Source organism: Leishmania braziliensis, chromosome 30 (genome assembly GCF_000002845.2).
Source record: "Leishmania braziliensis MHOM/BR/75/M2904 complete genome, chromosome 30".
Taxonomy (NCBI): domain Eukaryota; phylum Euglenozoa; class Kinetoplastea; order Trypanosomatida; family Trypanosomatidae; genus Leishmania; species Leishmania braziliensis.
The window spans coordinates 200,343-224,365 of record NC_009322.2 but is presented as its reverse complement, the minus strand read 5'-3'; the positions used below and the strand labels follow the sequence as shown (position 1 = coordinate 224,365).

Sequence of the window (24,023 nt, the reverse complement as noted above, 5' to 3'; positions counted from 1 at the left end):
TGAGTTGTGATGAGAGTGGTTGGGTGGGAAAATGAAGGTTTTGGTTATTGTTAGGGATGTAGTGGGTGGGGTGGAAAATAAGGGGTTGAGGTGTTTCTGTAGGGGTAAAGTTGGTGGGGGGGAGAGGTTGTGAGGGGATGGTAGGGGTTGGGTTAAGGTTGTATGTGAGAGGGTGGAATATGTATATGGTGTTCTTCGTGGGAGGAGGGGGATGGTGAGTCGAAGTGGTCGTTGTAGAAGAAGATATTAGGATAGGTGGAGTTATGGTGTGAGTTAAGGATGTGGTAAGGGGAAATTGTGAGTGGGAGGTAGTTAAGTTGTAGGTGGTTTTGTTTGTTGGTTGGGAGGTAAGAGGGGTTGGCCGTTAGTTTTTGGTGGGTAAGTATGTTATGGGAGAGTAAGTGTGTAGTGGGGGTAGTATTAGGATATAGGGGGGGGGGGGTGGGGAAAATGGGGTTTTGGGGAGGGTATTTGAGAAGCCGGTTGTGATTTTTGAGAGGAGGTAATGAATGTGTGGAATTGTTTGGGGGTTGAGGGAAGTGGGAGATATTTATAGGTTGTTCTGGGGGGGTGTTGTAGAGAGAGTGATGAGTGTGGAGAGTTATAGGGGAATAAGGGTGTTTGGTTGTAGTGGAATATAGGTTTGTGGTGTTGAAGGTAGTGGGTGGTTGGTTGTGTTTAATTTAGGTTGATAGGAGGTGTTGGTGGGGTTGATGTAGGGAGGTGGAGTGTGTGTGGGGTTAGAGTGGGGGGGAGGGGGAGATTGTGATGGGAGGAGTGCTGGGATGAGAGATAGGGGTTTGCTGAGTGTCATATGTGCTGGGTGTCCCTTTTTGCACATGGGTAGCATCATGTTTGCGCGTGCGTCCTGATGGGCGGTGTCGGAAGTGGTGGCACTGTTGTCTATGCGTGAAAGTGCATGCAAAGCGAAGAGAAGCGCTAAAGAAAACGTATATCACACGCAAACAGCAAAGGATGGCGCTCAATCGCAGGCAACTCTGGTGAGGGTGTGAGGGACCTGGAAAGAGGCTTCTAAGTCCACCCGAGAGGAGAGGGCAATGCCCCCTGGTTCCCTCCCACCCACCAAAGGAAAAGCGCACGGGCAGAGACGTACTCGCAGACATCAAACACCCAGAAAGTGGCACCAGCCCGCCATCTCAGTCGCAGCAGTACGATGATATCAGCGGGCGTCTGTTGCTCACAACCCCACTGTCCTTGATTCGCTTGTTTGTTTCCCCCCTTTCATGACGGCGTGTCTGCGTCTCTCTCGCGGTGTTTGTGTCCCCCTCTCTTTTCCCGTCCTTTTTTTCATTGCTCTGCGTATTTCTTCCTCTTCTTTGTTTCGTTTCCTCCTTTGTTTCCCTACCAGCTCGCCGTGTGAGCGTGTATGAGTACCATCACTCCTTATCTGCAATGCCCACTCCCAGTCATACAGCATCAGGGAAGACAAAAAAAAAATAGCGACAATCAACGAAGCAGCTAATCACGCCGTCAATACTGCACTAATTGTGAGCGCGAGTATGGTGTGGTTTGTAGCTGGCAATCGACTCCAGAGCCGACAATGTCTCGGCTTCGGGGAAGAAAGGCTGGTGTAGGGCAGCCCTGCCGTACTTCTGTGCGTCCCTTACTGGAGCATATAGGCCTGCGCGCCTGCTGACTACATGTCTTCTCCTTTTCCTCTCACGCACGTTTGCATCGCCATGTCTAACATGATGGACTTCACGCAGAGTGCCCCACCCGTTGTGAACGACGGCGAGTCCGCTGTGAGCGCTTTGGTGAGGAGAGCAGCATCCGGAAGTTTTTGCTGCAGCCCTAGCGAGAGGTGGCGGAGGAGCGCCATGGACACTCGAATGAAGCACGACGCGCTTTCTCTCTTCGTTTCTCTTTCTACTCTCTTTTACCTTCTCCCTTGCCGTGTCTACTTTCGTGCAACCCTCTTCGACATCACGAAGGCGCTGTCGTCTTTGTATGCCTGCGCTCTCGCGTCTTGCAGCTCAGTTATATATATATTTTTACGTTCTCTTGGCAGGCACACTGCCACACGCTCTTTGTGTCTCTCCTCGCGCTGTACATGCTTCACAAATTGTGTGACATCATCGGCCCTGAGGAAGGGCGACTAGAAGACACGCTATCGCACCTTCAAGTGCTTTGAGGCGCCGCTCGGCGAGGGGGACGGCGAAGAGCAACAGGAGAGTGGGCGCTGCAGAAACGCCCACGTCCGGCGCACTTAAGAGCGTAGAGAACGGAGCGCTACATTCTTCTCTGTCATCACAACAGCACCGCGCATTGCTGGTGTGGCCTCTCTGTTTCAAAGACACACACACACACACACCCACACGGTTTGTTCAGTACTTCAATAGGAGTAAGAGAAGGAGACCTGGAAGACGCACTTGCTTGCGCGCTCTTCTGACTCGAGAGCAGACGTGTGCAATTACCACCGAGAGTCTTCTGGTGCTTCGCACTCTTCTTTCTGTCTATTCCATCCCTCGCACTTCACCTTCACCTTGAATCTGAAGAAACAGAAGAAACGGCAAACAGCGAGGTGGGCGAGCCAACACCGGTCTCTCTCTTTCCCCTCCACGCATGGGGCGTCTCTCTCCCTCCCTTCGATCCCTCTCGTTGTTCTTTTTCCTCCTCTTCGTGCTTCAGTTGTTAGGTTTCTTCTTTTTTTCTTCTCCACCTTCGATTTTGATTTCTTCGCCACAGGATGTTAGCCATCAGCGACACAAGCAACAGTATTCGGCTCGACACCGCCTTTGAGCTCAATATCGGCGCCACCATTCTACCGGACCGCGTCACGGCAGGACGATTTCTGCGCAGTGCCGCTGCCCGTGAGGCTACTTTAGCTGCACAGATACTAGCCGTACATCCACCAGCCTCAGCCGTGTCACTGGCCTTCGGCAGCAGCGGTCAGCGTGTTCTTCTGCACAATAACAACACCAACACCGCGAAAGCCAAGCGTTCCGCTAAGCGAGGAGAGGCACACGCGAGTGTCGGTGCCACGTTCGTGTTGGAGGATGAGTCTGCCATTCAGACACTGAACTTTGGGAAGGCCCCCACAGCGCTGGCAGCCGGACAGCTCTACAGCGCCGGGAGCACTGATATCGCTGCCACGTATGATGTGCTTCTTTTCGGCGCCGCTACCAGCCTACTGGCATACGATGTGGAGCAGAACAAGCAGGTCTTCTATAAAGACGTGGAGGACGGGGTCCAGGCGGTGGTGTGCGGCACTGTGATGAAGCCGAGTAGTGTCTCTGGAGAAGCGCCGCCGCTGGCTGTCGTCGGTGGCAACTGCAGCATATTCGGCTTCGACCGTTTTGGCGCCGAGCGATACTGGACAGTGACAGGTGACCAGGTGACGTCTATGACCCTCATGCCGTGGACCTCAGTACCAGATTCGGCCTCTGCTCCCCTGTCGCTGCTCGTGGCTTCTGATGATTTCGAGGTGCGCGTGTACGATGGCGAGGAGGCGATCGCGACGGTGCACGAAGTGGATCGAGTGCAGAAGCTCGTGCCCCTGTGGCGGCCGTCACAGGCCTCAGACGCGGAGGCTGCCGCGGCTGACAGCGTTGGCCGGTATGCCTACCTGCTAGAGAACGGCACTGTCGGCATGTACGAGCGCGGTGAGCGCGTGTGGCGAGTGAGAGGCAAATCGGTACCGGTGTCTGCCGCCTTCTGCGATGTGGACGGCGACGGCGTGGCGGAGTTGGTGATTGGGTGGAGAAACGGGCGGGTTGAGGTGCGCACGGATCGTGGCGGCAACGGGCTGGAGAAGGGCGGTAGCGTGCTTTTCCGGGATACCTACTCCAGTGCTGTGGCTGCAGTTCTTTCGGAAGACTATCGGCAAGATGGCGTGCCGCTGCCTATCATCTGCACTGTGGACGGCACCGTTCGTGGATTGACGCTGCTCGAGACGCGCAAGGACGAGGCTGCTGAAGTGCGTCAGCTGCAGGTCTTGGAGGCGCTTGTGCACGAAAAGCAGCAGCTGGCCGCGCAGCTTGCCAGTCTCGAGGAACAGCTGACTCGCAAGGTCGCCGGGGAGCGGGACACGACGATGCCAGAGTCGGGGGTGGAGGTACGCTGTTGCTGCTCGGCAAATCTTGCAACAAAGTTTGTGGAGGTGCTTGTGGAGCTGACTGGGCCTGCGGCGAAGCGCGGGGACGTCGTCGTGCATAGCTGTTTCTTGCAGTGCGACATATGGGCCACCGCGGCGGATCAGGATACCATAGCCTTTGTGAATGCGGAGCCTAGTACCACGCTTGCGTGCTGCTTTGCCCACCCCGATGACGTTCCGCTAATTGTCAGCGCCTCGGTGGCTGTGGGCCCACCATTTGGCGACAACTATCAGATACATGAGGTGACCATCCAGGTTCCCCGCTTCGTGATGTACCAGCTACCCTACAGGATTCCTCCAGAGCAGCTACGCCAGCGACAGGGAGCGCCCGTCACCTACCAGAAACCCAACGGGTGCGTGTCACTGCAGTGGCGCGCGTTGCTCCATCTCGATGTAATTGAGGCATGGCTGCGGCAGTCCTTCTGCCTACCGGGCGATATCGCGCTCTTCGACGCTAAAGCGCCGACTGAACCAGTGCTTCACTTGGAGCTTATTCACGTGCGCGATGGCAGCAGCTTCGGCATCGAGGTTCGCAATGCTACCGCGTCTGGTGCGGCCTTCAACGCAATTACGCTGTGGTCTGACCACTTGGCGCCATGTGGGGCGGTTATCAGTGCCCTCGTGGAGGACTTGAAGGGTGGTTGGGCGGACGAGAAGGCGGACCCGGTGGCGGTTCGGTGCGAGATGCCCCTCGAGCTGGAGCGGCTACGTGCGATCTTCGCCAGGGTGGCCGAATTCAATGAGGTGCGGATGAAACTCACGACCGAAATGGCGGATGCGGCTGCCATCGTGAAGACGCTGCTCGGGCGTGCCGAGGACGCACGGCTGCTGGGCGACATGACCTCCATGAAGAAATCATACTCAGCGCTGTACGACGTTGATCAGGAACTGCTTGGTGAGAATGCGAAGCGGATCAACAACTACGAAGAGCTCAAGCTGGCCTTGAAGGAGGTCAACAGGTGCATCCAGCAGGCAGCGATGGTGCGTATCGGCCCGGCACGTGCACAGCTGATTGCTAGCTGCCGCAATGCCTTGAAGGAAAACCAGGTGAACACTCTGCTCGAGATCATCCGGACCGGGTCCGAGTAAAGGAAGAGAGTACGAGCGATGTCGAGGCGGCATGATGCATGACCTGCGTGTGTGTGTGTGTGTGTTCTTTTCCCTTCTCTGCTCCTTTCTCTTCTGGTGCTGTTTCCTAACTACTCTTTTTCCTGAAGGCTGATGCGCACCATAACCGAACCCCTTCTGGCTTCAGCCATGTGGATCCATGCGCGCTAAGTCTCAGGTCGCACCTCATTGCGCAAACATGTGTCACTTCTTCTCGCCTTCTTTTTTCTATCGTTTTGCCATTCCTATTGCTCTCTCTCTCTCTCCTACCTTTTCTGAGTTACAGCGGTGCAACACCAGCCAACCAGTTGCTTCCGTGTACTGTTCCTCCTTCCCTACGTGGATGTGTGATGATCGACGCCATCGCCGCAGCTTGCCGTGCGCAGCTGTGCGATGTCTTCTTCCCACTTCTCCATTTTCCCCCCTCTACCTCGTGAGCTGCGGAGGCGGTTTACCTCTCTTTGTTTCTGTGACCTCGGCCGATGCCTGTGCTTAGTGTAGGCACAGGCATCGGCTTTCTCCCCTTTGCCTTGATCAGCAGTGTGGGTGCGTCAGGCCATCTGGTTGCTTTCCCATGTCACCATCGGTGCAGTTCCCCGCTCTACTGCTGCTTCTGCATCTCTGCCTCTTGTCCATCCCTGTTGCTCCTCTTCCTCCGCCCGCATTGGGTGGGTGCCCACAGTAGTAGTGAAGAGCCACCCTCATCATCTGTCTTCCTGTTTGCCCGACAGCACTTCGCTTCTCTCTTTGTAGAAACAAGCAGCCGAACATACACACACACACACACACACACACACACACACGTACGTCTCTCTCCCTCCCACCCGTCTCATCTCTTTTGTCTCTTGCTAGTCGCTTAGCACACCTCCTTCCCAACTGGCACAGGATTGGGCATTCTCATCTCCGAAGAAAGGCTCTGTGGGTAAGAACTTGGTCTTTCTCTCACCTCAGGCTTTGTTTCTCTCCTTCGCCTTGTAGTGTTTGTGTGCTTGTGTGAGCGCGAAGGCTGCGGTTCGGAGTCGCAGCATCCGCACTGACGCGCACAGGCAGTTGAGTGAGTCATGGGTTCTCTCTCTGTGTCAGCAACCCTCTAGTGCATCCCCTTAACGTCTTCGTTTTCTTGGTGATTTACCTCACTTCCTTCGGTGGCTGGTACTCCCGACATGTTCCGACGGATTTCTCTTCCGCTAGCGGCAAGTGCCGCCGCCACCGTCCGCTTCAACCACGGTGTGACTTCCTCGGGCACCATCCCCAAGTCAGCCTCCGTGGCCGCCACCGCTGCTTCTTCAGGTCCCTACATGCCTGCCTACTCGGAGGTGAAGAGTACGTCTGGTACCCCAGTGTTGGATCAGCTGATAGGCTACTACGTCAACATCCAGTCTCGTAAGATGTACTACAAGGACTTCCTCCGCATTGAGCACCAGGCAGTCCGCTGGGCCTTTGCCGACATTCGCAAGAATAGTGAGGCTCTGGCGCATGGTCTGCTGCAGACTGGTGTGCGGCCTGGTGATCGCGTGCTTGCAATCCAGCCGTGCAACTGCGAGACCTTCGTGCTGCAGCTCGCGTGCGCCAAGATTGGCGCGCTACTCTGTATCGTGCCACAAAACGCCATCAGCGCCGACAAGCTGCGCTTCTATCTGAACGAGTTTCAGCCTCGCCACCTCGTGGCCCGTGAGTGGATCAACGTGCCTGAGATGAAGCAGGGAGAGCTAGTGGAGCGCAACATGCATTTCTGGGACACCATCTACAACGTCATCCCGGAGCTGGGCCTCTCCTACCCAGGTCAGAAATTTCAATGGGTACACTCGCAGGAGTTTTACTACCTCAAGAAGATCGTCATCACGGACCACAACATGAACTTGCTAGGCGTGACACCAATGCGGAAGATGCTGGTGTGGGGCCCCTTCTCGTACTACGAGCAACGCTTGCGCCGTCTGTCGGCGCTGCTGCACCCTGACGATCCAGTGCTGGCACTGGAGGACCCCAACCCGGCCATGGAGGACAAGCTGCACATCACGTATTCACACCGCAACTGCGTGAATGCCGGTTTTCTCTTCAGCCAGCTCATGCAGTTCAAGGCAGAGACGCGCTTCGGTGTGATGCCGAACCACCATACGGACCCGATTGGCGCCATCATCGCTCCGTATGCGGCCCTCACCTCTGGCGCGGTGCTCGTGCACATCCACTCCGACATGTTCACGGATGATCACGCGATCAATGGCATCGAGAAGCTCTGCGTGGAGGAGGTGGAGACGCTGGTGGGACGAAAGGCGGACTTCGACCTCATCCTGAAGCACGCCGGCAACTTTGACACAGACCAGTTTGAGCACCTCCGCTCTGTCGTCATCTTCGAAGACGGCATCGAGGTCCCCGTCTCGGAGGAGTATCTCAAGAAGCTAGCCAAGGACCTCAGCCTGGATGACGTGTACGTGTTCCGCGGTCCCATCGAGGCATCCTACATGCTGACGTGGCGCACACTGAAGAAGGGCTCGCAGGGCATGGTCCCCCATGTAGAGGCCAAGGTAGTCGGCGACCGTGGCACCAGCGACGCCAAGGTGCTGGCGGCTGGCACGCGCGGGAACCTGCGCTTGAAGGGTCCGCACGTCACAGCGGGCTACTACAACAATGCTGGGTTGATGACGGAGCTTGTCGACGAGCAGGGTTTTGCTAGCACAAGTCGTGAGGCCACTATTGACGGCACGAGCAACATCACTCTTATGTCTGCACAGACGTATTAAGTGCGAAACAAGCAGCAATGCATGGACAGCAGCATGCAGACGGAGTGGAGTTGCAATCCAACTGGAGGGCTTTGGGATTTTGCGGCATCGTCCCCTTCCCTGCGTCTGTGCACTGCCCTCGCACTCAGTGCACGGTCTCGAGGAGAGCGAGCGTGTGCGAGGAGTAGTGGGACACGAACACGCTCCCACTCGGCCATCCATGTAAGAGCGAAAGGGAGAGTAGTGTGAAAGGGGCGGCGGTGGTGATTTTCGATTTTTGGACGCGGGGCCGCCACCCTCCCCCCGCATCTCGCGCTGTTTCTTTTCTCTGGTCTTCGTTTTCTTGTCTCTTCGCATGTCCCCCGTCCGCCGCGCCACCACGCATGGTGTGCGCACGACGCTCGTGTTGTGTGTGCCCGTCTCTTCCCCACTCACTCGCTCTCTCTCTCTCTCTTGTGCCCCCGGTGTGCCGCTCCTTTGCACTGTGCGTGTCTTCGCCGTGTGACTCCTTCTCGCTCTCCCCCGAGGGAGGGAGGAGAAGAGGGGGTCGATACGAGTCGCCCACTCGTCGTTTTTCTTTGGCGCTTTGTCCGTGCATGCGTGTCTCTGTTGTAGCAAAGAAACAGACGAGAGGAGACGCATGGCCCTTCTCTCCGAAAAGGGGAATCACTGAGTGACATGCTCTGCTGAGCACCTCTCGCCGCGGGGTAGCAGGCATGTATCTGGCGCCCTTCGCAAGCGAGCAACAGCGAAGTTGCTCTGCTAACGCTAGGGGAGGTGGTGGTGGTGGTGGCGGCCGACTGTGAGCACTCTAGCGCTCTCGACAAGACGGCGATGTGGTGTGTGCCTGCCGTCTTTGAAGCATCTCGTCCTGAAAAGCAGGGAAGCGGAGCTGCACACCCACATGCATACTCGTGCACTGTGATGTGGGTGCTGTTTGCGTGTGTTTAGCTCTATGGCCCTCAATACCTACCACTCGAAGGGAGGATGGGCAGATGTGTGTGGAGTGGTAGGCACAGCGCATCTCTGCCCGCATACCCTCTCTCCTCTACGGACAACGTCTGTAGATGTCCCCTTGCGCTGCTTGCGTCTCTCGCTACGTGTTTTCAGCTTCTCTTGTTCTTACTTGCATCTCCCTCTCTCTTTCCTTTCTTCTTCCAGTGCCCATACACCAGGCCCTCTTGCTATTAAAACGAAGGAACGCGTCGACGGTGCTGGTGTGACGCGGCTGTATACAGGGGCTGGCTTCATTGCGTGCTTAGCACCGCGTGTATTCGCAATCAGGCCCTTCTCACTACTGGTGCTGCTTTTCGACTCCATCAGCATGGCAAAGTCGAAGAAGGAGAAAAAGGCGACTCGCCGTGAGCGCGAGGAGCAGCTGAAGAAAATTAGTCAGAAAATACAAGACAGGATTCTGCTGGCTGAGGCGGCGGCCGCGGAGAGTGAGACCGAGGAGATTGCATACACGCTGCCCCCTACCCCTGCGGAGTTGAGAGCGGAACAAGAAGAGCAGCAGCGCCAGCAAGCCGCGAGCGTGGCGGAGGCCGAGAGGAGAGCAGCCGCAGCGGCTGCAGAGAAGGCAGCGCAGGCGGCAGCGGCTGCCCGCGCGGAGAAGGATGAAGAGGATCGAGTTGTGCTACCGTCTTTGGATGGGAGCGAGGGCGGCGCGAAGGGTCGCCAGCACTCCTCCTCCGTCCTCGCCGGTCGCAAGCACCACAAGATGACGTGGGAGGAGCTGAAGGTGCGGGCGGCGGAGCTGTACGGCCCCGAGACTACGGAGCTGGTCGATCAGCATGACGGCAATGCTGCTGACCCCCTCTTCACTGTGCGCATGAAGATGGAGCCGCACACGGTGCCGGTGCCGCGCCACTGGCACCTGCAGCGAACCTTCCTCTCTCGTCAGGCGGACCGCGAAGAGGCGGTAGGCATTGTGCCAGCAGAGGTTGCCGCCCTCGGTATCGAGAGGATTCGCGCCGCAAAGGATAAGATGGCGAATCCGAACCAGGTCGCCTTCATCTCGTGCTTCATGACAGGCACGCCTCTGCAGCGCAAGACGTACAACATCGAGCTGAGTCGGTGCGGGGATGTGTTCTACGAGGGTAAGTGGCGGCCCAAGACACATCACACACCGGGCGTCCTGTCGAAGCGACTGCGACAGGCACTCGGAATCGGTCCGACAGCGCCACCACCGTGGTTGTACAGCATGCAAACGATGCGCCGCCTTCCTCCCGCGTACCCAGACCTGCGCATACCTGGACTGAACGCCCCCATTCCTGCTGGTGGGCAGTGGGGCTTGGGAGAGGGCCAGTGGGGTGAGCCCCCGCGCGCGGAGGACAACTCCTTCCTCTTTCCAGGCGTCATGGACGAGGCCGCTGCCGCCGGCTCCACCCAGGCCGATCTGTGCTGGGGCACGGTTCCCCCCCTTCTCAGATCACACGAGGAGTCGTCAACTGCTGCCGGTGCATCTTCGTCCAGCGCTGCATCTGCCGCTCCTGCCACGGTGGCCCAGCAGGCCTCGCTGCGCCCCGCGCCGGCTGCTGGCCGGCCTGTCATCACCCCCGTGCCCTTTCAGCCACAGGCCTACGTCCCGCAGCAAGCAATCCCCGCAGCGTGCGTCACGCCGCAGGAGTACGTGCAGGTGCAGGACAACACGACCAACTCCACCGTCGCTGTGGGGTACGTGATGATGCCAAAGAATGGGGTGCAGTCGCAGACACCGCAGTCACCACCGTCGCGGTACCCACGCCCGCCGGGTTCCTGAGTGCATATTGCTGAGGTGTCGAGGAGCGCAGCCAGTGCACCCTTTTTTTTGTCTTGTGGCTTCCATGGACGTCCTCCGTCGACCCGTGCCTGTCTGTGAGTTGAGGTTCTGTAATGATCATGCGAATGAAGGCAGCTACAACAGCAGCAAGGTCCCGCCTCCTTCGAATCATGAGGCTGCGTAGGGAGTGCGCCAACGTCTGCATGCGCATACTCGTGTGGCCTGCGTGCACTCCGCAATCATGTGCAATTCCTCTCGATGCACTTCTCTCTCGTACATGCCACCCCCCGCCAAAGGATGCACACACGCACGCATCCGCTCACCGACACGCCGTTCCTTACTGTCCTTACTCCCCTCTACGCCATATACATGCACTTATAGCACGCGCACCCACGCTACACTTCTTTCCTCCGCCGTCTCCTCTTCTCCTCTACCAAGGGACCCTCCGAACCAAGCATAGCAGCCACAGCACTCACGTCTAACACGTGTCTCATCTCTCATTATTGTTACTGCATTTCTGTACCAGCACTTTCCATCCCCAAACGCGCAGACACGCACTAGTCATGCCGAGCAACAAGGACATCTACACGTTTCAGTATGGCGAGCTGAAGAAGGGCCAGATATACGCGCTGGCTATGGCAAGAGTGACAGACAACTTCGTGCACTCCAGCTTCCACGACTCCCCCAACTACGAGAGACTGCTCCTCTCCATCTTCGAGCACATCTCCAAGGATCCATCGATGGACGACAAGATGCTACAAGCCCTTGAGAACGCGTTGATGGCGAGGCAAAACGCCGTCCTCAAGGAGGCACGTGAGAGTGACAAGGATCGCAAGAAGTTTATCTTCGAGAAGCGCCCCACCGGGGACGATCCCAACGAGGACAGCGATAGTGACCCTGAGGAGGTGACCGAGGAGGAGCTGGGAGCCCGAAAGGCGGCGCAGGAGGCGGAGGAGAAGCGCAAGGAGCAGGAGTGGATCAAGGCACAGGAGCGCTACGCTGCGCTCCAGCAGCAGAAGCTGGATAACGAGGAACGCCTGCGTGCTCAGGCCCGACAGGTCGACATCGATGCCTTCGAGCGCCAGCTCAAGAGCCGTGGTGCCGTGCTTGTCGACTCTGGCCTGCCTGTAAAGAAGAGGGCTGGTAAGGGCGGTGCCAAGGCGGGTCAGCTGTCAGCCGAAGAGGTAGCAAAGATGAAGGAGGAGGTGGTGCTGGTCATGAAGGAAAAGGAACGCCTTGATACGGTGCTGCACACCAGCGATGAGGAGCTGCCGGCTGCTCTCGAGGAGGCGAAGAAGTCGTTGGCTGAGTACCAGAAGAAGGCGGCTGCTGCGATTGGTGAGTCGGCAGCGCCAACGAAGGAGATGAGCAAGGGTGAGGTGACGCAGCTGCAGCAGAAACTAACAAAGCAGACCATGGACAAGAACCGCCGGGCACTGCAGCTCAAGGCAATGGAGCCCAACCCACTGCGCGACGAGCTCGTCTCGGTGCTCGAGCAGCGTGATGTACTCGCTGTGAAGGTAGAGAGTGCAGAACACGCATGAAAAGGAGGACGTGCTCAACCCGGAAGTAGTTTGCACAGGCTGCAGAGGGGCGCGAGGGGAAGATGCGACTCGCGTCCCTCACGCACACAGCGCGCCGCCCGCCGCCAGAGCCTTTAGCGAAACCAAGGGCGACGCATGAATGCACGTGGGTAAGAGGGGTGGGTGGCGGGGAGATACAGGGGTCGTTATCCACGGAGCCTCGCGCATACCCTCTCTCACTCACCAGACCGAGGAGGCAGCCTCCACTTAGGTCGAGAAAAGAAGTCCGTGTAGGTAAGACAGCGACAAGAGAGAGCGAGCGGACGCGTGCATGCGACCTGTGCAATACCTCCTCCCCACTCCACTGTCGCCTCGTATGCCCACACCGCCTTTCCCAGTGCATTGTGTAACAACATTATTCTAATAAAGCAACCGTAGCACGCTGTCTGCCAAGGGGCACCCTCCCCCCCCGTCCCCCCCGCCACAAGCACACCCCTCGTATGCGTGTGCCTAACTGCGGACCTTTTTGTACTTCTGTGCGCGTGAGTGTGGACTGCTTTGATGCGGAATGACAAGCACGGAAGAGGGAAAACAGACCAAAATCAAAAAAATGGCGTCATGTCTACTGCAATGAAGGCTTCTAAACTGCTGTGCTGTCGTTTTCGACCTGCGCACTTCTTCGGCAAGCGGCGAAGGGGTGCGCCATTGCCCCCCCCCCCCCCCCTGTGTATCCACTTCTGTTGGTGCGCTGAGGCGGCTGTGGTACGGTGCGGCGCACCTCGAAAAAGAACGAAGAGGTGCCCCAATGTGTTGCGAATCATCGCGCTCAAAGGCAGAGCGAAGGTTCTGCGCGCAGACTCCCAAGTACGCACCCGACCAGACACAGATGTGCCCCGTCTCACTTAAATGTAGGTGTGTGTGCACGTCTCATGCGCCGTTCACTTTGCTGCCGCCCCTTTATTTCACCATTTTCGTTTGGTCATCTCTGCCGCTTCTCTGCTCGACATTCCGCTCTCTGTTTTTTTTTTTTCTCCCCCGTACACTTCTCGCTGTTGCATGGGAAGCGACTACAAGGCCCTGCTTGAATCACGTTCCTCCGCCGCCTCCCTCCTTCCCTTCTCTCTCTCTCTACCTGTCCTCTTCACAAAATTTTTCCGCACAAACAAGCTCACGGACACATCCAACTCAACTTTCTTTTAGTTTCTCCTTCGTGTGTTTCCTGTGACTTGCTCGTGTGCTAGAGTGAGGGCAAACGCAGAGACACACACACACAAACGAAGCCACACACTCACTCAGTCGCCGGCCTCTTGCTTGGCTCGCATGCTGCGTAACTCCCTTGTCGATCTGGTACGTGCACCCCTCTCCTTGTAAAACATTGGCATACCCACACCCCAAGTAACCGATAAAAGACAGCGTAGGTGCGTGCATACGCTGGCCTCTCGGCGCTCGAGGCGTAATCAAGGCTGCTTTCTGCGTTGATTTTTTCTATACGCACGTGTGCCTGGTCTCGCCTCGTTTGCTTCTCTGCTGTTGTTCTCGTTTCTGGCTCTTTTCTTGTGTCTCTCCCTCTGTGCAGGCGTGCGAGGCTCTCTCGGACTGTCTCTGGCTGTGGTAGGCTGGCTTGTGCGTTGTGACGGAGAGGGAAATCGCAGAGCGACGTTTGCAAAGGGGGTCAGGGCGCCTGCGTCTTTTCCTTCCCCATATCCGTCTTTCGCATTCCCTCTGTGTGTGACTCCCCCTCTCTCGCGCGCCTGAGCTGTGGCGCGGCTGTTTCTTTTGTGCTTTCTGTCGTGCCACACGGGCCACCTCTACACCCCGGACACGTATTTCGAAAGCTGCGCTGCGCTCAGCTGCCTCCTCTTCTTCTTCCTCTTTTGTTTCTGTTTGTTCGGTTCCTTATCGGATCAGCTGAGGCCTGCGCTGCGGTGGCGGCGAGCTTCTGTTTTTTTCTTATTCTCGTGTGCGGATCGTCTCCGACCAGACTCGACCGTTGACGGTGAGCGGGTAGTACGTGAAAGGAAAGAGAGTCTTCGATACAAGAAGCGGGGGGAAACAACAGCCGCGTGCCTCTCTGGTACATTGTTCAGCTTCACCCCTCCACCCCCGTGTACTCTTTGGGGGGGGGGTTGCGCCTCTCTGTTATTGACGTCTTTGTAACTTCTCCCCCCTTATTTGCGTTTCTACACACTGCGTGTGCGTGTGTTTTTTTTTTGCAGTTTTATTGGTGGGGGACTGTGCGTACCCTCGTCGTTATCGCTTGACCTCTGGAACTTTCGCCGCCCACACCTCACCCATCAGCAGACGCCGCCTGCGACTGCGGCAACAACCTCTGCAACACCAGAGGGTCTATTATCACTTGTGTGGCTGCTCTCGTGCGTAGGGAACGGGGAGCAAGTAAGCAAGCAAACGCATAAAAGAAAAGGGAGTAAGTAGGCGTACAGTTCTGTGCTCGTGCGTGTGCCGTATCGCACATCTCTAGCCAACCTCTTTCGCAGATCTCTTCCTTGCGGAGCTTATTTTAGTAAGCGAAAGAGTTGCACCACTTCATCATCATGTCGAGCGGGTACGTTGCTGTGACGGTCATCTTCTTCGTGCTGGCCTTCGGGGTTTGCCTGCTCGTCTACCGTTACTACACAAAGGAGTCCATTAAGCGGATGCCAATTGCCTGCGCTGTGTGGCACGTGATCGCGCTGTACGTGTGCATGCTACCCTTCCCCCTGCTGGTTGTGGATGTCGATGCCTCGTTGGCAGCTCAGAACGACCCCAGCCAGAAGCAGAACTGGATGCGGCCCATCTGGATCACTATCTTCGCTGTGACATACTTCTGCGCGTGGGTGTCTCTGCCGTTGGCGCAGATGTACACGGAGGTAGGCGAGTTCACTGTGAAGGGCCGGCTTCTGCACTCCATCAAGATGAACCTTATTCTATACGCCGTCATCATCGCCATTATACTCGTGGCGCTGTGCTACTTTGTTATCATAACGGACTCCTACAGATCCGTCTCGAATGTCATGAAGGTCGTCATCTCGCTCGCCAACGCGTGGGGCCTGCTGATCTTGACGCTGTTCATGCCGGCTGGCCTGGTCGGGGTGCCGCGTATGCTGTGGCGCTACGCCGACGCGAAGCGGCTGCTGCGCAGCCAGCTGTACGAGGCCACCGACATTCAGGAGAACCTCGACTTTGCTGCGATGGACTTGGCAGCCATAAAGGCAGAACTCATCAGCATTGACCCCCAAGTCTCGGAGGAGGACCGCCCTCACCTCGCCTTTATGTTGGAGCTCATCTCTGCCGCCGACCGGGAGATTCCCATGTACCACATGGCTGCCCTGCGCGTCAAGGCAGTGCCGTCAGCGGACCGCAACGATGTCTCGCTCCTTCACCTCGAGACACTGAATCAACGGCTCAAGAAGGCGATAAAGATTGTGAACCGTGCCAACTACCGCTGGAACTCGACAGTGCGCAAGTGCGGCTCGCTGGATCAGATTGTGCGTGGAGTCAAAGGCACCAACAACCCCCTGAAGAGGATGTGGTTCCCAATTCGGCAGTACGTCTACTACACCTGCTGTTTTGTCTGCTCGGTGCTGACAATTTTCATCCTGTGGAGCGAACTGACGATGCCGCTGCGGGACTGGGCCGGCAAGCCGCTTGGTGTGATTGAGCTCATTATGAAGAGCTCCATTCACTTCATCGGCTCTGTCGTTCTGCTCTTCTACATGGCCTACTGCGCCTACTGGGCCGCCTTTCAGTTTAAGGTCCATGACGTCTATGTGATCTACCCCAGCATTGCTGATAACGCATCGCTCTGCTTCAACGAGACCTTCCTGGTGCGCCTGCTGATGCCGCTGTGCTTCAACTTTCTGCTTATCTCCGGCCTCTCGTCCACTGCGAATGAGACGCGCGTGGACGTGGCCTACGGTCACGTTTACCGCAGCAACATGGACATTGGGCTCTTGTTTGGCTCCTACGTGAACAAGCTGCTGCCGCTCATGATTCCCTTCCTCGCCGCCACCGTTTTCTTCCAACTTACTCAGCAGATGTTGTCCATAGTTGGGATCGAGGTGCATAACCCGAATGACGTAGAGAATCCGGCGGTTCGGCAGCGCATCATCGATGGGAGGAAGCTGGTTGAGGCAGAGCTTGGGTACCAGCTGACCTCGCCATTTCTTCCAGGCGAAGGCGTTGACGAGGTGAAGTCACCAAGTGTGCCACCGAGGGCTGCAAGACCGGATCGCGACGGCGCTGCTGAGTCGGATGCGAAGCGTGGCCAACGCTATCGTGAATACCTCCAGAAGAAACGCGGTGGCACTGCCGGCGGTGCTGATGGTGGGTCAGAGATGATGAATTTCGGTAGTGCCGGGTCTGCTAGAGAAGAGGAGCCCTAAGCACTGTTAGCATCGACCTTTATGCTCGTGTATCTCGTCATGCCTTCTTGCTCTTTCCTTCCCACTCATCTGACTGAAGGACAGTACTGCCTAAGGTAGAGAGAGAGAGATGTGGTGCTCCTTCTAGACCAGAACTCGCTTCCAAACACATGCATAAACGTTCTACGCAAGAAGATGCTTTCAGGGCGGGTGAGGCTGTGCACACTGTGAGTGTCCGCTGCTGTCGAGTGTTGGCCTCTCCTAATGATCTCTTGGTTTGTCTGTTGCCCGCGTGTTGTTCTTTGCTTTCCTCCTCCTAGCCGAATCTTTCGAGTGCGAGGGCGTGTGCTTGTCGTCCGTTGCGCAGCTTTCAGCGCAATGGCGCTGTATCACTCTGCTTATTTTCTTTCCCCAGCCGTGTGTGTTTCTTTTTGGTTTAAAGGCACGTCTGGAGTAATGGAAGAGAGAGAGATTGGGGAAGGAGAGCGGCGGCGAGCAGAGAATGGAGGTTTTAAGAGAGAGAGAGCGAGGGGACAAGGTACTGCATCACCACCGACAGTAGTTTAAAGCACGCATATCGCTCTCCTTGCTCTCTCTCTCTTAAGATTCCTCATTCTCTGTTCCCCTTCTCTTGTCACTCCTTCGAGAGCTCAGTTGATGATCAATTTTTCCAGTTTAACGCCTATCGCTTCGTTGCCACCCACCCGTCTTGCCCCGCCAGCCTGCCTGGCTTCTCTCTCACCATCCTTCCATGGCTAGCGGAAAGAAGTACCGGCATACACACAACCACCAACTCAGTTACCTATCAATGCATCCAGGCACATATACATAAACACACACACACACACATGTGCAACATTTTTCTCATGTGGACATCGGTGACATACACGTAGTATTCGCTGTGCTTCCGGGTCGAGGGGGAGCGGAAGGGAACGTGCTTCTTTTTTTCCACCACTTCAGCGGCACATTCAAGCCCGTTGCTCAGCGGGCGAACAGCATTAGTGGATCACAGTAGGCACTCGAAGGCGTCAGGTAACTACCACGATGTGCTGCTGCTACTGCACCGAGAGAGATAGCAGGCACATTCTTGTCAGCCAGCGCCTACATGTGCATGCGCGTCTCTCTTTCTATGTGCGTACCACCCTTCTTTCTCCACGGAGGCGCTTATCATGTCTGTCTCTACTTCCCCCTTCTCTTGCTTGCCTACTGTCCCTTTAACCTTCTCTCTCTCACCCTCATCTTCTCTCCTCCTATCCTCCCGCACATTGCGGGGATTAGGACTGAGCCCTGTTGATACGAATGTCGAGCGATTTGGTGGACAAAGTCCCCCGAATGCAGTATGTGGATCGCCACGAGTTGCTTCGGTCTCTCCTGACGACGGAGGAGTTCCAGGAGCGGAGACAGGAGCAGCTCAACTACAGCACTACCGTGTACGTGGGCAACTTGTCCTTCTACACGACGGAGGAGCAGCTGTACAGTCACTTCAGTCCTTGCGGACACATCCGCGATATCGTAATGGGTCTCAACGAGGCAACGCGGTGCCCATGCGGGTTCTGCTTTGTTGTGTTCGAGTCACAGGCGGCCGCAGTGCTGGCGGTGCAGGGACTCGACGGGTCGCTGCTGGACGACCGCGTTGTGTCCGTTAGCTGGGATGTAGGCTGTGACGGGAGTCGCCGCTGGGGCCGCGGCGCTCACGGCGGCCAAGTGGTGGACGGCATTCGCCAAAATCTCGACGAGGGTCGTGGCGGCCTGGGCGCCCTACGGCGCGACGCGCTGGGCGTGACTGCCTCGACCACAGAGGAAGAGCTGGTTTCCTACGAGTGGGTGGCAGCCCCGCCGAAGCGCCGAGGAGCCACCACAAAGTAGCCTTTGCTCATGCATGTTTGCGTTATGTTGGGCTCCTCGGCGACGATGCTTTGCGCCCAACATCGAAGCAACCTGCGTTGACAACTGCAGACTGTGGTCCCCTCACCCCCAGTGCAAATTTATGTCGGTTATGGCGTCCACTTACGAAGTCACCCGCACATGCACACGGTGACTGTGCAAGCGGGACTGCAGTCTTTTTTTTGGGTGCCCCTTGCGTGTCCTCTGTGCGGTGTAATGACATTGTTGTGCCTCTACGTTGGATGCTTCCCTCTTCCTTCTAAATGTTGCGAATGCGCAAACCTTTCCTCGTCAACCCCCCCTCTCCCCCAATCCAGCAGACATGAGAGCATGCGCAGCGAAGCGAAAGAGGAAGGGGTGGAGGAGGTGTTGGGGCCTTCTCACCCCATCACTAATACTCCACCTTCTGCAGTGCAGGCCGAAGGTCAGACGTGCGCCGTTCTGCCCCTCCCCTCCCTTTTTTTTTTCACTTCTCTGCGTAGCCTTTCGTGATGTTCTCTCTTTCTCCTTTCTCCTTTGGCTTGCCACGTCCACCACATCCGCTGCTGCCAACCGCCTCTTTCATTCCTCTTTGGTGGACCCATGCGCGACTCTGTCAGTGGCGGCGTGCGACTCTAGTCCTGGCTCTGCCTGCAGTGCACGCCTACGCAGACTGGCACACATGGGTGTACATGCAAAGGCAACCGCAACACATGTGGCTTCTCATTGTTCTTCTTGGATGTGCATTCCTGGCATCTCTGTGGCACGGCGTTGTGCACTACGTGCCCCTCGCACTGCGGTCGCCGCACCGAGGCCCCATGAAGGTTGGCGTGGTGCTGGGCTCTGGTGGACACACAAGTGAGATGCTGCGCGCCATTGCGGAGTTACCAGCTTCTTACTGGTTAAACACGCGTCCGTTCTACGTCGTGAGCACCACCGATCCACATTCGCGCAGCTTGGCCTCACAGCTGGAGCAGCAAGGCTTCGAGAGACGCGCTATCGTGCACGCCATCCCACGCGCACGCGAGGTGGGTCAGAGCTACCTGACGTCGGTCGTCACCACACTCAAGGCGACCCTTGCGTGTTTTCGACTTGTCTGTACTGAGAGGCCGGACGTTTTGCTCACGAATGGTCCTGGCGTGTGCGTGCCTGTGATCGCGGCGGCCGTTGGCGTGGCATCGTGTGTGCCGTGGTGGTACGGGCGCCCTGCCATTGTCTACATGGAGTCCTTCACCTGCGTCTCGCACCCCTCCCTGACAGGGCGCTTGTTGGCGCCGTGGCTGGCGGACATCTTTACGGTACACTGGCGTGCTCTGGAGAGAGTTGTGGCTCGGCGACGCCGCCGTGGAACGCTGGTGTACGTTGGATCTGAGGAAGTGCGTGCCACAGGCGACGCAGGACATCGCCTCCGGTCTCTTCCTGCCGAGCAGGAGGCGTACGCGCTGGTGACGGTGGGGTCGACAAAGTTCCCCTCGCTGGTGAAGGCAATGGTGCAGCCCCGCGTTTGCGCCGCCTTGCACCAGCACTTTGGCATCAAGCGTCTCTACGTGCAGCATGGCACCACTGAGGCGGTGGCACCCGCAGAGGCGACTCTCCTGTCCGAACCGCCAACAGTAGCTGGTGCCGATGCTTCTCATCCAACGAGGCGGTGGGACTGTGGGGGCCTCCTCGTGGAGGCCTTCCGGTACCGCCCTAACCTGGATGCCGTGATCCGTGGGGCCACCCTCGTCATTACCCACGCTGGTGCGGGCACCATCTTGGAGGGACTGCAGGCGCAGCGACCCTTGGTGGTAGTTCCGAATCGTCAGCTAATGTCCGACCACCAGCTGGAGCTCGCTGAGGTTCTTGCCGCCGGTGGCTTTCTCTTCTGCGTCCACGTTGCTGAGCTGACAGAGAGGTTGCCTTTGCTTGACCTGACAGCGCTTCGACCACACAGTGGCATGGATGCCGCACAGCTTCGGGAAGCGCTTCGACTGGTGCTGACGGGGCATTCTGGGAGCGGGGAGAGGGCGAGGTCAGAGTAGACGTGCGCGTGTGCGCTGCGCAATCACCCACAGCTGCTGCTGCCGCCACCCGTTGGTCTTCAATTCTGTTTGTGTGTGTGCGCGCCCAGCTGTCGATTTGATCCCCGCCACCCTTCGCGCTGCTCTCATTCTCCCGTTCTCGGCAGGCATGTCTGACTCCCTTTGTTTCCAAGCTCCCAGTGTTTATCTGTGAGAGGGGACGAAAACCAAAAGACGCAAACTGCGCCACCGTACTGTCTGGCACGAGAGGATCACGTCTCGCACTTACCCATTACTTGCTGTGGGTGGGCGTGGCGCGCTGTAAGCGCAGCAGCGAGGAGCGGTGGTGCGCGCCGTTATCAACACGTACTCTAGCTCGTCTTAGGCACACATATACACAGACATAGGTGTACCTGTATGGGTTACTCGAGCGGTTCTCGGTGCACCGCAGCGCGACCTTCGCACTGCGATGTCTTGACTCTCTCTCTCTCTGATTGCTGTCCCTGTCGTTGCCGTCTTTCTGCCTCCTTCCTGCTTTGCCAAAAAATGGCCTTATGTTGGTGCGCACGTGATTTTTCATTATGTTCGTCTCCCTCTCTGCTGTGCGTGCTGAGAAGGGATACTTCCCTCTGCTGCGGTGCACTTCTTCTCACGGGCACTGGTTGCGCTACGTGAAAGACAACCAAAGCAAGTGCGTAGATCAACCTACTACCTAGCTGAACGAAGGGTGACACACACACACACAGCGCGAGACTACGCACGAGAGTGAAAAGCCCATCGCGATACATCGCGATACACCGCGCCGCGCCGTCTGCGCTTTCCCAGCCGCTACAGACGCATACGCACAGGCAGGCGCATCACGGGCTGTAATGGATGCCGAGCGCACTGCGGTGCGCATCTTCGACCTGATCGATGCACGCCAGATCAGTCAGGCGGAGGGGGCGCTGGAGACGGCGCTGCAGAAGTTCCCTGATGACGACACCCTCCTCGCGGCTGAGGCGCTCGTCGTGATGCGCAGCGGCAACTACCACCTCGCAAAAACCAAGGCAATTGCCTTGAGCAGGAGGAACATCACGAAGCCGAAGGCCGTGAACGCGCTTGTGCATGTCCTGCAAAATTGCTGCTGCTGGGACGCACTTGCATCCACGTACGAGCGCTTGAGAGCGCTGCAGAATGAGCGACAAATCTCTGAAAACCTAGTGCAGACGTACACCCGCATGGGTGCGTATGCGAAGGTTCAGCAAATAGCCATGCAGCTGTATCGGCAGTACAGCGACCCCAAGTACCAAGTGTGGATGGTGCAGGCGATGCTGGCGCAGGTGCCGGCCGGCAGCTCCGACCACATGCTACTGAAGCTCTCAACAAAGCTACTGGACGCGGCCGTGCTGACAGAGAAAGGGCATGTTGTGCCGTCGACAGTGCAGACCTACGTCGACGTCCTCGCGCAACAGGGCCAGTACGCCACTGCCGTTGGCTTTCTGCTAAGTGAGCGCGCGGCAAAGATTGGCCTTCTCGCGACGCGGCTGGAGACGCTGGCACGGATGCTTCAGAAAGCGGGGCAGGTCTCGGCGGCGAATGCGGTGGCGCGACATCTCTGGAGTCAGGAGAGCGATAACTGGACTTCCTTCACCATCTACAAGGACACACTGGTGCCTGGCGCTGGCGTTGGCGCCGACCAAGGGGGGAGTGCGACTTCTGTGTTGGAGGTGCTCGGTCCTGTACCAGAGATGCGCACCACGATCGACTGCACCATGGCACATCACTCACTGGAAGAGGCAGTGCAGCTCGCACGCCAGTTGCAAGAGCTGGAGGTGTCAAAGCATCCGAATAAGCATCGGCGTGGCCCCTACCTTGCGGAACTGGACCTGCTGCACTCGCTTCAGTCAACGTACATGCAGGCACGCGTGATGGCGTATGTGGAGCGCTTCTACTCCAAGCCCAGCTGCTACCTTGACATCTCCACCTTCCTTACACCGGCGATCGCGGCGGGCGTGTACGAGTGGTCACGCTCTTCTGGTTCCGCGTCACCGAGAGATGAGGTAGACAAGCACACGCGTCGTATTCTCGGCCTGCGGTGCCTTGTGGGATCGTGGGAGACGACCCCAGCCGCAGGCGAGGCTCGCGCGCTGTTCCATGAATGCGTGGAGGCCTACCAAAGCAGCAGACACCTCTCCGAGAGCCTTGCGTGGAGTGAGGAGGGATTGTGTGACGGGTACATCACCGTCGCCTTGAACATTGCCCTGCGCTGTCACGTCGCTGGCAAGGATTCTCCAGACTACTCATACCTCGTCGAGGGCCTCGACTTGATGAGCATCGTGGACCGCCGCATGAACAACCCAACGTGGCTCATCTACGCGGTGTGCTTTGCGAACCTGCTCGGCCTCACTGAGTGTGCGGCGCTGCATCAGCTCGCTTTCAAGAACGTCCAGCGTGACACGATGGCGCATTTGGGGTACTGGCCGCTGCTGACTGGGCTTGCACTGGAGGATGTTACGAACTGGGACGGCTGGGCAGAGGACTACTACAGCCTGCAGGAGAGAGACTGCAGCCTGCTGCGTGCCAAGGTGTTCAACTACACGTCTTGGCCAGCCATGCAGGATGTACATCGCTTCGAAGCGGCACAGGCCAACTCGCTCTATCGCTGGCAGTGCCCGGCCAACGCGTTCACTTCTGCGCTGTGTGGGTGCCAGACTCAGAAGGACGTGAACGAGACTTTAAAGACGCATGCCGAGGCGCTGTGGGCAGCGTGGGAGCGCCTGAGCGCCACTGGAGCAGCCGACACACTTATTGACAACACGGATTGGGTTGTCGCCAAGTCGATGGTGCTGGGCAACATCCACTCTACCACTGTCCAGCAGCTCACCGAGTCTCTCGTTTCCGTGCCGTCGCGGATGTGGCAAGTGCGCCGTAGCCGTCAGCTACTCGCCTCCATTTTCCTTCTGCACGACATGGCAGCTGTCAGCGCCCATCGCCACGCCGCAGGCCAGGCGAGCAGGTCGCGCAAAGGAAAGAACTCGCACGCAGGCAGCGGTGCGGCTTCGACGGCAGACACCCCAGTCTTGTACAGCCCTCGCCTAGTCACCTCGTCTGTCTCGGTCGAGTACTTGCCTGCGGTGCAGCCGCTGGCCAGTGTGCTGCGCGCTTACGTGGACTCCCTCGGCGAAGCAGCACCTGAGACCGCGAACGCATCTGCGGAGCTGCGCACTTACCTCAAGTCTCTGGTCGCCGACTCAGAGTACAGTGCCGGTATCTTCGAAGCGTTCCTCTACCCACAGGCGTGCATCTTATCAGCCCTGTTGAGGATGGCGCCTGCTGCAAAGCTGCCGGTAAAGCAGTGGGCCGCCGATGTGCGGGAGATACTGGAGGAGGCGCAGCACCGGTACGAGTCGCGCTTGTGGTCCACACTCGCCACCACAGTGGGGCAGACGCCTGCGCCTTCGGCGGACGTGGTGAGGAACATCACCCTGGCGCCAGACAGCTTCACAGCGAAGCTGGAGGCGGAAAAAGTGCACCGCATCGTTGGGTATGTGTCCAGTCTCAGGGCAGACATAGGTGCATATGTGCGTTGAGAGAG

General features: G+C 57.6%; 8 protein-coding genes across 8 annotated transcripts; all 8 read left to right on the top strand.

Annotated features, from left to right (window-relative positions):
* Positions 1-3,235: 3,235 nt before the first annotated feature.
* LBRM_30_0670 (conserved hypothetical protein) lies at positions 3,236-5,203 on the top strand (the record flags this gene model as incomplete). The annotated part of the gene is made up of 1 exon (XM_001566650.2): positions 3,236-5,203. The coding sequence occupies one exon, from the start codon at positions 3,236-3,238 to the stop codon at positions 5,201-5,203; it is 1,968 nt and encodes a 655-aa protein (XP_001566700.2).
* Positions 5,204-6,519: 1,316 nt separating this feature from the next.
* LBRM_30_0660 (conserved hypothetical protein) lies at positions 6,520-7,959 on the top strand (the record flags this gene model as incomplete). The annotated part of the gene is made up of 1 exon (XM_001566649.2): positions 6,520-7,959. One exon carries the CDS (start codon positions 6,520-6,522, stop codon positions 7,957-7,959), a length of 1,440 nt encoding a protein of 479 aa, XP_001566699.1.
* Positions 7,960-9,262: 1,303 nt separating this feature from the next.
* On the top strand, positions 9,263-10,699 carry LBRM_30_0650 (putative spliceosome-associated protein; the record flags this gene model as incomplete). The annotated part of the gene is made up of 1 exon (XM_001566648.1): positions 9,263-10,699. One exon carries the CDS (start codon positions 9,263-9,265, stop codon positions 10,697-10,699), a length of 1,437 nt encoding a protein of 478 aa, XP_001566698.1.
* Positions 10,700-11,262: 563 nt separating this feature from the next.
* Positions 11,263-12,243, top strand: LBRM_30_0640 (conserved hypothetical protein; the record flags this gene model as incomplete). Its single annotated transcript, XM_001566647.1, has 1 exon — positions 11,263-12,243. The coding sequence occupies one exon, from the start codon at positions 11,263-11,265 to the stop codon at positions 12,241-12,243; it is 981 nt and encodes a 326-aa protein (XP_001566697.1).
* Positions 12,244-14,774: 2,531 nt separating this feature from the next.
* LBRM_30_0630 (conserved hypothetical protein) lies at positions 14,775-16,604 on the top strand (the record flags this gene model as incomplete). The annotated part of the gene is made up of 1 exon (XM_001566646.1): positions 14,775-16,604. One exon carries the CDS (start codon positions 14,775-14,777, stop codon positions 16,602-16,604), a length of 1,830 nt encoding a protein of 609 aa, XP_001566696.1.
* A 1,278-nt stretch (positions 16,605-17,882) lies between these two features.
* LBRM_30_0620 (putative nuclear cap binding protein) lies at positions 17,883-18,449 on the top strand (the record flags this gene model as incomplete). Its single annotated transcript, XM_001566645.1, has 1 exon — positions 17,883-18,449. The coding sequence occupies one exon, from the start codon at positions 17,883-17,885 to the stop codon at positions 18,447-18,449; it is 567 nt and encodes a 188-aa protein (XP_001566695.1).
* A 710-nt stretch (positions 18,450-19,159) lies between these two features.
* On the top strand, positions 19,160-20,470 carry LBRM_30_0610 (putative glycosyltransferase family 28 protein; the record flags this gene model as incomplete). The annotated part of the gene is made up of 1 exon (XM_001566644.2): positions 19,160-20,470. One exon carries the CDS (start codon positions 19,160-19,162, stop codon positions 20,468-20,470), a length of 1,311 nt encoding a protein of 436 aa, XP_001566694.1.
* Positions 20,471-21,318: 848 nt separating this feature from the next.
* Positions 21,319-24,018, top strand: LBRM_30_0600 (conserved hypothetical protein; the record flags this gene model as incomplete). Its single annotated transcript, XM_001566643.2, has 1 exon — positions 21,319-24,018. One exon carries the CDS (start codon positions 21,319-21,321, stop codon positions 24,016-24,018), a length of 2,700 nt encoding a protein of 899 aa, XP_001566693.2.
* Between the last annotated feature and the right edge of the window lie 5 nt (positions 24,019-24,023).